This window comes from Camelus dromedarius, chromosome 2 (genome assembly GCF_036321535.1).
Source record: "Camelus dromedarius isolate mCamDro1 chromosome 2, mCamDro1.pat, whole genome shotgun sequence".
Lineage (NCBI taxonomy): Eukaryota > Metazoa > Chordata > Mammalia > Artiodactyla > Camelidae > Camelus > Camelus dromedarius.
The window spans coordinates 17,025,845-17,039,627 of NC_087437.1; the positions used below are offsets into that span (position 1 = coordinate 17,025,845).

General features: G+C 32.7%; 1 protein-coding gene across 1 annotated transcript in view; it reads right to left on the reverse strand.

Moving 5' to 3' along the window:
- Window positions 1-13,783, reverse strand: part of STAG1 (STAG1 cohesin complex component) — a 326,413-nt gene that overhangs the window by 51,168 nt on the left and 261,462 nt on the right. The window contains exons 17-21 of the mRNA XM_031440349.2: window positions 6,236-6,328; window positions 6,058-6,147; window positions 5,696-5,899; window positions 4,620-4,690; window positions 3,066-3,153 (exon numbers count right to left, since the gene is read on the reverse strand). Of these exons, the coding sequence (XP_031296209.2) occupies window positions 3,066-3,153; window positions 4,620-4,690; window positions 5,696-5,899; window positions 6,058-6,147; window positions 6,236-6,328 (546 nt within the window). The remainder of the gene's footprint in view (window positions 1-3,065; window positions 3,154-4,619; window positions 4,691-5,695; window positions 5,900-6,057; window positions 6,148-6,235; window positions 6,329-13,783) is intronic.

The following is a 13,783-nucleotide window of genomic DNA, read 5'->3' on the forward strand; positions in this document are numbered from 1 at the left end:
AGACTTGGCAGATCCCACTTAAAATGATCAAAAGTAATTAAAACAATTATCACCAATACTGAACAAACTACCATCATGTGTCTCCTGATGTGAGTCTCTAAAGACAGAATATCATTTATGTAGCATTCCTGTCAAGAATGCATAATCTAAATCTAAACGTGTAGATCAGACAAAACTAAATTGAGAACAGTGTATAAAATAACTGGTCTATACTCTTCAAAATGTCAATGTTATGAAAGACAAAGCCTGAGAAACCATTCTAATTAAAGGTGGCCAAAAAAAAAGACATTATAATTAAATGCAATGTGCTATTATGGTGTGGATCCTGGGTGGGGGAAAAATTGCTGTAAGATTATTAATAAATATTTTGTTTTATGTATGCATATTAATATACATAGGGGAAGAGAGAGAGTACATGCAAGCATATAAGAGTGTAATTGTGAAAAATTACTGACAGTTGAATCAAGCGAAGGGAATATGAGCTGATTTTTCTATTATAACTTTTCAATAATTTGACTTTAAAAATCTAGTATAAGAAATAATATAATTCAAAAAGACACGTGCACCCCAATGTTCACAGCAGCAGTACTTACAATAGCCAAAACATGGAAACAACCTAAATGCCCATCAACAGATGAACGGATAAAGAAGTTGTAGTATGTACATACAATGGAATACTACCTAGCCATAAAAAAGAATAAAATAATGCCATTTACAGCAACATGGATGGACTGGAGATCATCATTCTAAGTGTACGCCAGAAAGAGAAAGAAAAATTCCGTATGATATCACTTATATGTGGAATCTAAAAAAAAAAGACACAAATGAACTTATTTACAAAACAGAAACAGACTCACAGACATAGAGAACTTCTGGTTAACAGAGGGGAAAGGAGGTGGAAAGGGATAAACTGAGAGTTTGAGATTTGCAGATACTAACTACTATATATAAAACAGATAAACGACAAGTTTCTACTGTATAGCACAGGAAACTGTATTCAGTATCTTGTAGTAACCTATAATGAAAAAGAATATGAAAACAAATATATGTATGTATTTGCATGACTGAAACATGCTGTATACCAGAAACTGACACATTGTAAACTATCCTTGATACAAAGAATGCAAAATAGATTTTTTTAAACTTTGGTTTTACATATTCTAAAACTAATAATAGCTAAACTAGTACTGGCAAAAAGAAAAAACAGATCACTACAGATCACTAAAAGGAAGGAAAAAAAAAAGAATTCAGTTAATCCTGAAGAGTGTGACTGCAAAACTCCTAAGTGAAATGGTTACCATGGAAAATGAACAAATATATGGACAATACAGTTCTCCTAAATAGATAAAAAGTAAATTTTAAGGTATCTTCAAAACCTATAACTGAGGGTTAATAACAGCAAACATTTTGGTAGCTGCTTGATATTGTTGCTCTAAAAGATTATTTTTTGGAGCTCTAAGTGAAAGGGACACAGTTGGAATCTAAAAAAGCAAGTTCACATGGTCATATGAAGGATTGGTTGAATACACTTCTTGGATTTTTGGTACTGGATATCTAAACAGATGTTTCTAAGAGCTGTTAAATGCTAAATAATTTCTAACTGTTAAAATGAATAGGAGTATAATCTAGTAGTGATGCACTCAAACTTCATACAAAGATTGTGTCTAAGAAGTTAAACCTAAAGCAAATGTCACATAAATATGTTATTCAAAGAAACTAAAATAAAATGTGGGTAGATAATACATGTGTAGTGAAAGTAACAGAAAATCAACATAACTTACACTGTGAGACCATAACAAGTCAGCTCTAAGACAATAAATGATGGTATAGTGAATTAAAATATAAATTCAGATATAGTTATAATCCCCAGATGAAACAGAGAAGTGCTATTCTTATTCTCTTCTTGAGGAAAATGAGGAAACCAAAAAAAGATTATCTTAATTACGCCATTCCTTTGCAACTTTGAAGCACAGTTTGAGAATATCAGTGGACTGCATTTAGGTTAGTGAAAAGTTTGAAATGAATGGAGGATGAAAGCTGAAGATTCAACAATAAATGAAGAAAAACAACACAGGGTCAAATATTTAGCCTATTCTCACAAACTACAATAAAACACCTAACATAATCAGGGACATTTGTTAGTAAGAGTGGATACAAAGTAAAGATCAAGGACATGAATTAAGGCAACTTAAAAGAATTAATCACAGCAATTATATAGCACTGTTTCTGTGATTAACTTTCAATATGAAAATATAACTTTATTACATCTGTTGACATTCTTACTGCTTTAGTACAATGAAGTGTCATCTAAGCACTCCATATTACCAAAATGGGAATGGATGTGCTTACCCCTAAACACCACCTATACCAAACTATGGGGTTGGTATATTGGTCTACATGACTGAGTGTCTGCAATGGACAGAATAACTCTTAATTCTTAACAACAGACTTCTATTGTTGATTGGCAATAATTGCAATTATGAATTAACAACTTAATTCTCACATAGAATTATAGTCTTAATTCTCTGTATGGTAATTAACTATTCTAAATCTCTTTCAGACTAGATAAAATTTGCTGAATTCCTGCCCTTTCTACTCCAACTTATATATGAATGCAAAGAGGTCTAAAATCTGCTAAAGGCCTCCAAACTTGTTTAACTATGATTCTACCACAAAAACCAAGCCGTATCTAAGATTTACTATTATCAATACCTAGGCAATGCCTGAAATACAGCCATGATTAGAAATTTTCATTATACTAATTGATGAAGTGTTGAAATTGCTACTATAGTCACTAACTGTATTTTTCCTAAAAGAGTATTAATGTGTTCGTCAATACTGAAATTTTGACATATTATAGCAAAGACTATTTTTTTCCACTCAAATCTGAAAATATAAGATACCTATCCATAACATTCAATCACTAGGACAATAATTCTCAAATGAGGTGGCTGCATTTAAGAATTTTCAACTACTTTCTATGATAGGCTTTTGATAATCCTACACGATCTCAGAAAAGCTTAGCTTTCTAAAATGATACAGAAGGAATATTAAAAAACTCCTACCTGTTCTGGCATAGCTCCATGTTCAATTCCAGTCTTCAATAATCTGTAGCAATTACCAAACAGATCCCATTTTGTAAGATCATGAGCACTGAAATAAACAAAAGTGCATTAACTTTATTGTAGACTGAAAGAAAATTTAAATTTGCTGAGCTCAGTTTCCATGGGGGAAGAATAAAGTTAACTTCATTTTCTAGTAGAACTGAGAAAGATCTATAAGGAAATGTTCAAGTACCCAAACTTAAGAAAAAAAGAAAGAGACAAAGACAGAGAGAGAAGGAGAGAGTGAAAGAGAGAGAAAGACAGAAGGAAAAGAAAGGGGGAAAGGGAGAGGGGAATGAGAGGAGGAAAGGAGAAGGAAGAGGGTACTGAAAGAGACAGAGGAAGAGTGCAAGCTCATATAGGAATTCATTAAAATAAATCAGTGAAACTTCACATGTTTAAGTGAAGGTCACCATTATATGATCAATCTAAGCTCTTATTCCATTTCTTTCTTTCTTTTATATTTTAAAATACAATGTCCACTCACAATTTCAAAATACAAGTACATGTGTATTCTTGAAAAAGATTTGTATTCACAAGACGGAAATAAAGAATGACAAAATCAATCAGGGTAAAGAAAATATGGCACAGTTCAAAAACTTTAGTGTTGCCATTTACATGGGCTAAGGACTTCTGAATGAGGTAACATTGACAATGTAAATTCTCATGAGCTCTATTACTAAAAATATTAAGATTACCAGCTGTCAACTTTTATTTTCAAATGTCAAAATATTTTCATAAACAGAAGCTTTGACACTGGTTGTTAACTTTTATTTCAAATGTCAAAATATTTCTTAAAATATAACTTTGTTTCCCCATGGAATTCCAAACATATACTTGTGTATACAGAAAAGGCTTAAATTTTAGACACTGCTTTTGAAATCCGAAGTATTCGTTAAATGCAAGGGCTACACCTAAACATTCTTTTTACAACATAGTTCTTCATTTTCTGTTCTTTATGGAGAAGATAAGCATGTCTCATTATAATACATATGCAAATTACAATTTGAAAATACACCTATTTCATTGATCTAAGCCTTTCTTTCTTATTCAAATCCAACTGTTCTGTCTACATAGTAAGAACACAGTAACACAAGACAAACAAGAACAATTCAGGAAAAAAAGCTCATAGAAATAACTTTTATGGCTTTCCTCCAAATCTTGATTCTTATCTAGTAAAATTTCCAAAATTTGAGTTATCAACTGAAAATTATACCTATAAAACTCTAGCTTATAGAATAAGCCCGTCTCATTTGTTAATAATACTGATTATCTTTTACAGTGTACAATGTACATTCATTACACTGAATGATAAATCTTACTCCTTAAGCAATCAAATTATAATAAAAACCCCATAATTTATCTGGAGAAAATATGAATAATAAAGAGAAAACAGTACAACATCTCAACATTTCTCTAAAATTTCCATTGTTACATGGATGTTAAACATTACAAGTCTGTTTTATGTTGACTAACAGATTATTCATTAAGTCTACTTTAAATAAAATGACATACTTGTGAAAAGAGGTTAACCGCTTTAACGTAGAAAGAACATTGTAAATATCATCATCATCAGCTTCTTCTCCCTGTAAATAAAAAGCAGACAGCACCTCAATACCATAACTTTACTCATCCTCAAATTCATATGAAGTCTATTAGTACTTACTGCCTAAAGAAAAAATCTTTTTATCACACAAATAGTACATATTCACTGTTGGTAAACAAGAAAATGAAATAAGCAAAAAACAAAACAAACAAACAAAAAAACCCCCCAAAACAAAAAACCCCATAATCATAACACCCACAGATAATCACTTTTGTATTTTAAACAATGTCATAAACGTGATTTGTGCACTTTTCTGATGAATAATGTCAGGATAAATATCTTGAAAACTGCTCAGTGAAACGATATGTATTTTAAAGATGTTAATGGTTATTTCAAAGATCTTACTGATTATCAGTTACTTCTGTAGCTTCAAAATCATAATGAAAAATTAAAAATGGTTGAAAAATATTAAAAGTTAAAATTAAAAATTAACAGTAGGCAAAGACTGATTACATGCATTAAAAAGAAATCCTATCAACCTGGCCATCACTGAAAGGTGTGAGAATTCCAGATTACCTTATACAGATTGAAAGGAAGGGGCAAGAAGCAGGAATCACAGAAACAATTATAAAAATAACCAACTGGAGATACTTGCTGCTATCTTGGGCACACCACTGGTAAGCAGTCATCCTTTATAAATACACTTAATTTTTATGTTCTATTCATTAGCACATCATAATAGTTCAGTAATATTAAAATGTAAATTAGGTTCCAGGAATAGAAAATGAAAAAATGAGTTAAGAAAAGCCATACTTTAAAGTTTTCTTAAAAGAATTAAAAAAACAGACTTTTATGAAACAGGTTTTTAAAATAAAAACAAAGTATAACTAAAGCTGATGTTTATAGGATGAACAACTGCAATAATGCTAAGTTTTAAAAGGAGTAGAGAATTCTACCTAATTTTATTTTAAAGTGGAAATACTTAGCTATCTTGAATAATTATTAGAAAAAATTATTATATGTACACATTAACTTTAAAACAGACCTCTTGCAATAGATCTTCCACAGAATGATTGAATCGATCTACAAACTCGTCAATCAGTTGGCTTCGAGCTATGTCAACTCTGTTCTGGATGGTATACTCTTCACTGCATAAGATGCTATAGGTTTTACTGCAGGCTTCTAGAACATCGGACTCGACATGTTTCTCCACAACAAACTTAATTTGTTTTAATAAAGCATCCAGATGCTGAGGAGGAAAAAAGGAAAAACTATGATATTTAGATTAATAACAAAAAATAAAAATAAGCATCTGTCAAATAACAAATAAGCCTATAGATTACATGAAAATAAAACAGTCCAGTTAATAAACTGATTATAATAGAATTCAATTTTATAGTGTCTTACCTTTTCCATTCTACCTGTGCTATAAATTTCTAGATCAAAGTATTGTGGGATTTGTAGCAAGTTTGCTACCTTCTCTGCATCTGCAGAATACTAGGAGAAGAAAAAGAAGTAACTGTTTTAATACTATGGTGTAATAAGCAAACTCAGTGACATATCACAAAACTAAATGAAACTGTACCTTTGATAGCAACATAGGAAGTGTGATAATAAAATGCTCAGTCAGTTTGTTTCTATCATCAATTTGAGTTTTCCTTTCTTTGGCAGTTAGCACCTAGAAATAAATTAAAATGGGCAAAGAATAAGAGTGTCATGTACTAACTGATAAATCTACAATGTTACAAAGAATGATGAAACACTGGCAGGTAATAAGAGAATTTTCCGAAGAGCTTAACAAACTATTAAAATAAACGCATCTAGTTTTATGCGAATTGCTAGTAAACAAACACTATTACTTTATTAAATAGCTACTTATTTTAGATAAACTACTACTTGTTCAGATGAAATAAAAACAAAAATAATTTTTTGTAAAAAACCACAGTTATAAATATAAAAATACTGGAAACAATGGAGAAATACTTTTTCTAGAGTTTTAATTTCAATATGTTAACAGTGATCTTCCGTATGTTAAACTTTTCTAAAAATACTTTAGAAAGTAATGCTTTTTTAATACCATCAGCAGCTAACACATTTTTACTTATTTTTAAAGCATATATTTAACAATGTCTCTGGACCCATTTATATTTAATTGTTCTTATAATTAAGCCATAAATCTGTTAGGCAATAATCAAGATAAAGAATAAATAAAATAAATATAGAATAAATAAATAAATAAATAAATAAAGAATAAATAAATAAATAAATAAAGAAAGAAAGAAAGAAATAAAGAAAGAAAGAAAGAATAAATAAAATAAATAAAGAATAAATAAAATAAATCAAGTTTTTGGTCACTGAACAGATTAAAGCCCTTCACCTTAGCCTGTATTCTACTAGTTAAACCATACGTGGTTCAAAAAATAACATATTAAAATGCAGTTCAGTTAGGATAACTACTTTCCCAAAGCATTCTGCAGTTTGTTATTAGCTTGAAGGAATTTACCATCACAACGTTGAATGGTTTTACAGAACAGAAACTCAAAAAAATTGCCACTTTATAAATGTGAACCCCAATGTTTGAGAACGTATGAAAGCAGTAATAGAGCCTCCTATCTGATTCTTCTTCCAGGGTTTTTACTTTTCAACTCCTTAAACAAAATCACTTTGGAATGATCTACTGTCATGTTTAGTTCTGTACAAAGCAATTAAAGAGACTACATATAAAGTAAAATATATATCTGTAGATGTACTCAAGATACTGAGAAGTCTTAAAATTCATTCAACAATATATGAAAGGTCTAAGGATGTTTTCAGTGTAACAGCTATCTTTGTGTCAGACACTCTACATACATGAATTCATTTAATCCTCACAACATCTCTGATAGGAGAGCAAAACTGGCATACCTATGAAGGGGTAATTTACCAATATGTAACGAAATTTTATACATAATTTTCTTTGACTCAGCAATCCCACTTGTAGCAATCTACCCCAGCAACACACCTTGTACAAGTATGAAATGACACAAGATTATCTGCTGCACATTATTTCTAATAGCAAAAGTCTGGCAACACCCAAAAGACTCTCAATAGTGTATCCACATGTTGGATCCTATGCAGCTAAAAGAAAATGAAGATTTCCAAATAAAGTTGTGGAGTAATATCGAGGATATACTGTTAAATGAAAATGAAAGGTACAGAACACCATATAAATTATGCTATGTTTTGTAGGAGATAGGAGACCGAGAGGCAGGAGAAGGAAGAGTAAGAATACACACATCTGTGTGTGTGTATGCATTTAACTGTATTTGTAAAACTGAGATGATAAACCAGAAACAAATCAAAATGGTTACTGGTAGCAAAAGGGTGTAGAGGGAGGCATATAAGAAATACATAAATATATATACATATGTTTAGAGAAATATATATATAGAGAGAAGTTATATAAATATAACTTTGCCTTTTTAACTATGTGAATTTTTATATTTTTCAAAAAAGTGGGAAAAAAACACAAAATCAAAGAGGTAAAAACCCTGTTATGCTAAATTCAAGTCAGAAATATCAATATGAATATATGATTTAAATATATGTGTATAAATAGACAAATACATATATACCTTAGCTCTGCGTACTAAGTGTCTAGCAGAAATGATAACCAATTGACAATGAGAATCCTTAGCGACAAGATTTTGATCTTTATATATCACTCTCTATCAAAAGGAACAAGAGCTAGTGGGAGACTCCTCACATAAGATAATGTAGTATCAGCCTTCAAGGTGATTCTGAATGACCCCTGCCTCCTTGTATTCATGCCCTTCATAGAGTCTCTTCCCAAAATGAGTAAGGCTGACATGTATGATCAAAAGAATATCGGGGGAATTATGTTGTATGACTTTTGAGGGCTAGGTCATAAAAGGCACAGAAGTGCCCACCTTACTCACTTCTGGATCACTCATTCTAGCGGAGGCTGGCAGCCTTGTCTTAAGAACACTCAAACAGTCCTACGGAGAGGTCCGCATGATGCGGATCTAAGGTCTACCAACAATCAGCACTAACTTGTCAACCATGTGGGTGTACCGTTATGGAAGTTGTAAATTAACTATCAAGCTTCCAGAGGTTAAAAAGCCTCAGCTAACATCTTAATTGCAACCCTATGAGAGATTCTGAGCCAAAAGAACAGCTAAGATACTCATAAGTTTCTGACCACAAAAACTATATGATAATGAATACTTACTGTTTTAAGCCTCTAAGTTTTGAAGCACAGTAGTCCCTCTCTTACCCATCGGGGATACATTCCAAGACCCCCAGTGGATGCCTGAAACTGCAGATAGTACCAAACCCTCTAAATACTATGTCTTTTCTGGTACAACTATGCCTATGATAAACTTTAATTCATAAATTAGGCACAGTAAGAGATTAATAATAACTAATAAAATAGAACAACTATAACAATTACTGTAATAAAACTTATGTAAATCTGATCTCTCTCTCTCTCTCTCTCTCAAAACATCTTGAACAAATTTAATGCCTTTTCCATCTTCACTAAGCACTCCACGTACTGTGGCCATCACTTTTGCAGTCTGAGGTGTGACAGCAAAACTAAGACAAATTTCTTTTTCCTTCCTCACAATTTCACAGATAGAAATTTGCTCTTAATGTGGATGTTAGTAACTTCAGCATACAATTTTTTTCTTTCCTTATTAAGTCTAGAACTTTCACCTTTTCACTTAAAGGAAGCACTTTATGACTTTTCTTTGGAATATCCGAATGCCAGCATCACTACTATTGTGCATTTGGGCCATTATTAAGCAAAGTAAGGGTTACTTGAACATAAGCACTGTGATTCTGTGACAGCTGATCTGATAACCCAGAACAGCTACTAAATGACTAACTGGCAGGGTACTCTGGACAAAGGTATGATTCGTGTCCCTGGCAGAATGGAGAGGGACGAAGCTGGACTGTGCGAGATTTCATCACACTTCTCAGAATAGCATGCAATTTAAAACTTATGAACTTTTATTCTGGAATTTTCCATTTAATATTTTTGGACTGTGGTTGACTGGTAACTAAAAGTATGGAAGGAAAAACAAAAAATAAGGAGGAACTGCTGTAAATTTTTTAATAGTAATAGATAACTAATATAAACAGTAAAGGTAGAAAGTGAACCTGAGATATTTTGCTCTGAAAGAAAGCACTAAAAAAATGATACCATGTCAAAATGACAAGAAGTTAGCCTGAAGGGGCTATCAGTCAAAATTAAGAAAATATGTATTTTTAAAACTTTTATTTTGGAAAATTTAAAAACATTAATTCTGTCGTCGTTTTATCAATTCCCCTAAAGTTTCTTTTTCTTCTGTAGCATTTTAAGGCAAATTCTTGGTATATCATTTCACCTTTAATATTTAAGTATGTCTCTAACAGGTGAAGATAAAAGAATAATCAAACTTTATATCTCCAACAAAATTAAACAATAATTCCTTACAATCATTTAATATCAAGTCCATAGTTTTCTCAATCTCCACTTTTTAGAGTCTTTCCTATATTCATATTTAATGTAATTTTTATATGGTTAAATTTATGTCAGCCATTGGGCTATTTGTTATCTATATATCTTACATTTACCCCCTCCCTTCCTGCTTTACTGCCTTCTTTGAGGTTAAATATTTTTTAGTGTACTATTATACTTTTTCTCTGTTGATTTTGTTTTTCTTTCTTAGGTATGAGTGGTTGCTCTAGGGATTAGAATATACTTCTTCAATTTATTATTATCAACTTCAGGTTAATAATGAATTAAATTACAGCAAAATATAGCAGTTTTGCTCCAACATAGTTTCCTTTCCTTTATCCTTCTTCACGCTATTGTCACATATATCTATGTATCTTATAATCTTAATACTACAGTGCTATAATTATTGCTTTAAATAATTTCATGTCACTTTAAAAAACTAAAAACAGTACATAGTACACATAGCCTTTCATATCCACCCACATATCTACCATTTGGTACTCTCCATTCTTTCCTGTGGATTAGTTACCATTCTTTAGAGACTGAAAGACTTCTTTTAGTATTTCTTCTAAGGCAAGTCTGCCAGCAACATGCCTTTCAACCTTTCTTTAAATGAAAATACTTTTATTTCACCTTCATATTTGAAAGGCAATTTTACTAGGTTTAGAATTCTTGTTTGGCAATTTTGTTGTGTTTTAGTGATTATGTCATTCCACTGTCTTCTGGCCTCAACTGTTTCTGATGGGTCACCGGCTAATCCCACTGCTGCTGCCCTTCACATGAGTTCTTTTTCTCCTGCTGCTTTCAAGATTTTTTGTCTTTGTCTTTCAACAGCATGACTATCCTGTGTCTAGAGGTGGATCTTTTCTGTTTACACCACTTGGGTTTTGTTAAGCTTCTTGGATCTGTGGACTAATGTTTCTCATCAAATTTGGGAACTTTAGGGTAATTATTTATTCGAATGTCTTTCCTTCCTGTCTCTTTCTTTCACTCCTTTCACTTCTTCCTAGGACTCCATTACACAAATTTGGTGTGCTTGATGTTGTCTTGCACATTTCTGAGACTGTTCATTTCTCTTCATCTTCCTTCCTGTTTTTCAGAATGAATAATTTCCATTAATCTATCTTCATGTTCACTGTTTATTCTGTCATATCAAATCTGCTACTGAACTCATCTAATAAATTAAAAATTTTTGTTACTGTACTTTTCAACTTGCAAATTTCCATTTAGAAATATGGAATTATTGAGATTCCCTATTTGTTATCATATTTTCTTGTAATTCTTTTAACATATTTCCTATAATTCTTGACTAAATTTATAAAAAGTGCTCTGAAATATTTGCTAAAACCAAAAACTGGGCCTACTGAGAAAGCCATTTGTACTGTCTGCTTTTTTTCCTGAGTATAGTCACACTGTACTGTTTCCTTGCATGGCTCCAATTTTTCTAGAAAAGTGGACATTCTGGGATAATATTTTGTATTAACTATGTATTTTAAAATTATTTTTCTAAGTTTCATTTAAACAAATTAATCTTAAACTGTATAATTTGTCTCCCATGATATGTGGCTTCTGCTTGGAATTTTTATTCTAATTTTTGTTTTTTAGCCTGTCCTCCTGGGCGTCTCCTCTGTGTTTCAATTGAGCACTGGTCAACTAATGATTTGGGCAAAGGTTGTGCTCAAATACTTCAAATTTATAAGGCTTCTCCCCTCTGAGACCTGATCTGTTTGTGGGGTAGAGAGCATATTCAAAGTTCAGACAGTTCTTAAGTTTGCTTGACTTTTATTTTCCACTGAGTTCTCTCAGGTCTCCTAGTCAGTCAGGAATGTGTGGAGGGTTTATTAATGGCTTTCTCATTTCCAGCATTTTGTAGTTAGATTCTTGCCTGGTCCACTGTTTTTACCTACTGTGGACACAACCTCTGAATATCACAGCTATGGGTTTTCTTTGTTTCTACCAAGTTTGCCATTTCTAGTCAAGTTGTGGACATTTCCCTCTTGTCCCATATTGAATCTGCTCCCTTTGACAGCAAAGCTGCTGGTATTTGCAAACAGTGCCACTTCGGTAAAACTACAGATGTCACCAATCAAGCTTGTTGGCTGTGTGTGTACTGTAACCCTAGGAAAGAAGGCTGTAGACTCCTACTGCTTTAGCTTTACCTGAAGCTTTAGCAGTTTTTCAAGAATACAGGCAAACCTTGTCACATTATACTTTGCAGATATGGCACGCAGGCATCCATTCATTTATTTACTCATTCATTCAAAAAATTGGAGCTTTGTGGCAACCCTGTGTCCAGCAAGTCTATCGGCATAATTTTCCCAACAGCATTTGCTCAATGTATGTCTCTGTGCCACATTTTGGTAATTCTTGCTATATTTCAAACCTTTTCATATTATTATTGTATTTGTTGTGGTGATCTGTGATCAATGATCTTTGATGTTGCCACTGTAATTGTTTTGGGGCACCATAAACCACACCCATATAAGATGGGGAACTTACTCGATAAATGCTGTGTTACTGCTCTACCAAACAGGTGTTTCCCCATCTCTCTCCCTTTCCTTCAGCCTTCCTACTCCCTGAGACTCAATACTATTGAAATAAGGCCAATTAATAATCTACAATGGCCTCTAAGTGTTCAGGTAAAAAGGAGAGTCACACATCTCTCACTTTAAACCAAAAGCTAGACATGATTAAGCTTGGAGAGAAAGGCACGTTGAAAGCTGAGACAGGTTGAAAACTAGGCATCTTGTGCCAGTTAGCCAAACTGAGAAAGCAAAGGAAAAGAAAATACTACTTCAGTGAATACATGAACGATAAGAAAGTGAAATAGCCTTATTGCTGACATGGAAGAAGTTCTAGTAGTCTGGACAGAAAATCAAACCAGCTACAACATTCCCTTAAGCCAAAGCCTAAGCCAGAGGAAGGCACTCATTCTCTTCATCTTTGAAGGCTGAGAGGAGTGAGGAAACCGAGAAGAAAAGTTTGAAGCTAGCAGAGATTAGTTCATGAGGTTTAAGAAAAGAAGTCATCTCCATAACATGAAAGTTCAAGATGAAGCAGCAGGTGCTGATACAGAAGCTGCAGCAAGTTACACAGAAGCTCTAGCTAAGATAATGAAGGTGGCTACTCTAAACAGAAGATTTTCAATGTAGACAAAAACAGCATTACATTAAAAGAAGCCATCTAGGACATTCACAGCTAGAGAGAAGTCAATGCCTAGCTTCGAAGTTTCAAAGCACAGGCTTACTCTCTTGTTAGGGGCTACGGCAGTTGATAACTTTAAGTTTCAGTCAATGCTCATTTACCATTCTGAGAATCCTAGGGATCTTAAGAAATATGCTCAATTTACACTGTGTTAGTTCCAGATGGAACAATAAAGCCTGGTTAAACGTACAACTGTTGACAACACGGCTTAGTGAATATTTTAAATCCACTACTGAGACCTATTACTCAAAATATTACTGCTCGTTGACAATGCACCTGGTCACCCAAGAGCTCTAATGGGCATGCACAGTGAGAATAATGTTGTTTTCATGCCTCCTAACACTACTTCCATTCTGTAGCCCATGGATCAAGGAGTAATTTTGACTTTCAAGTTTTATTAGTTAAGAAATATGTTTCGTAAGGCTA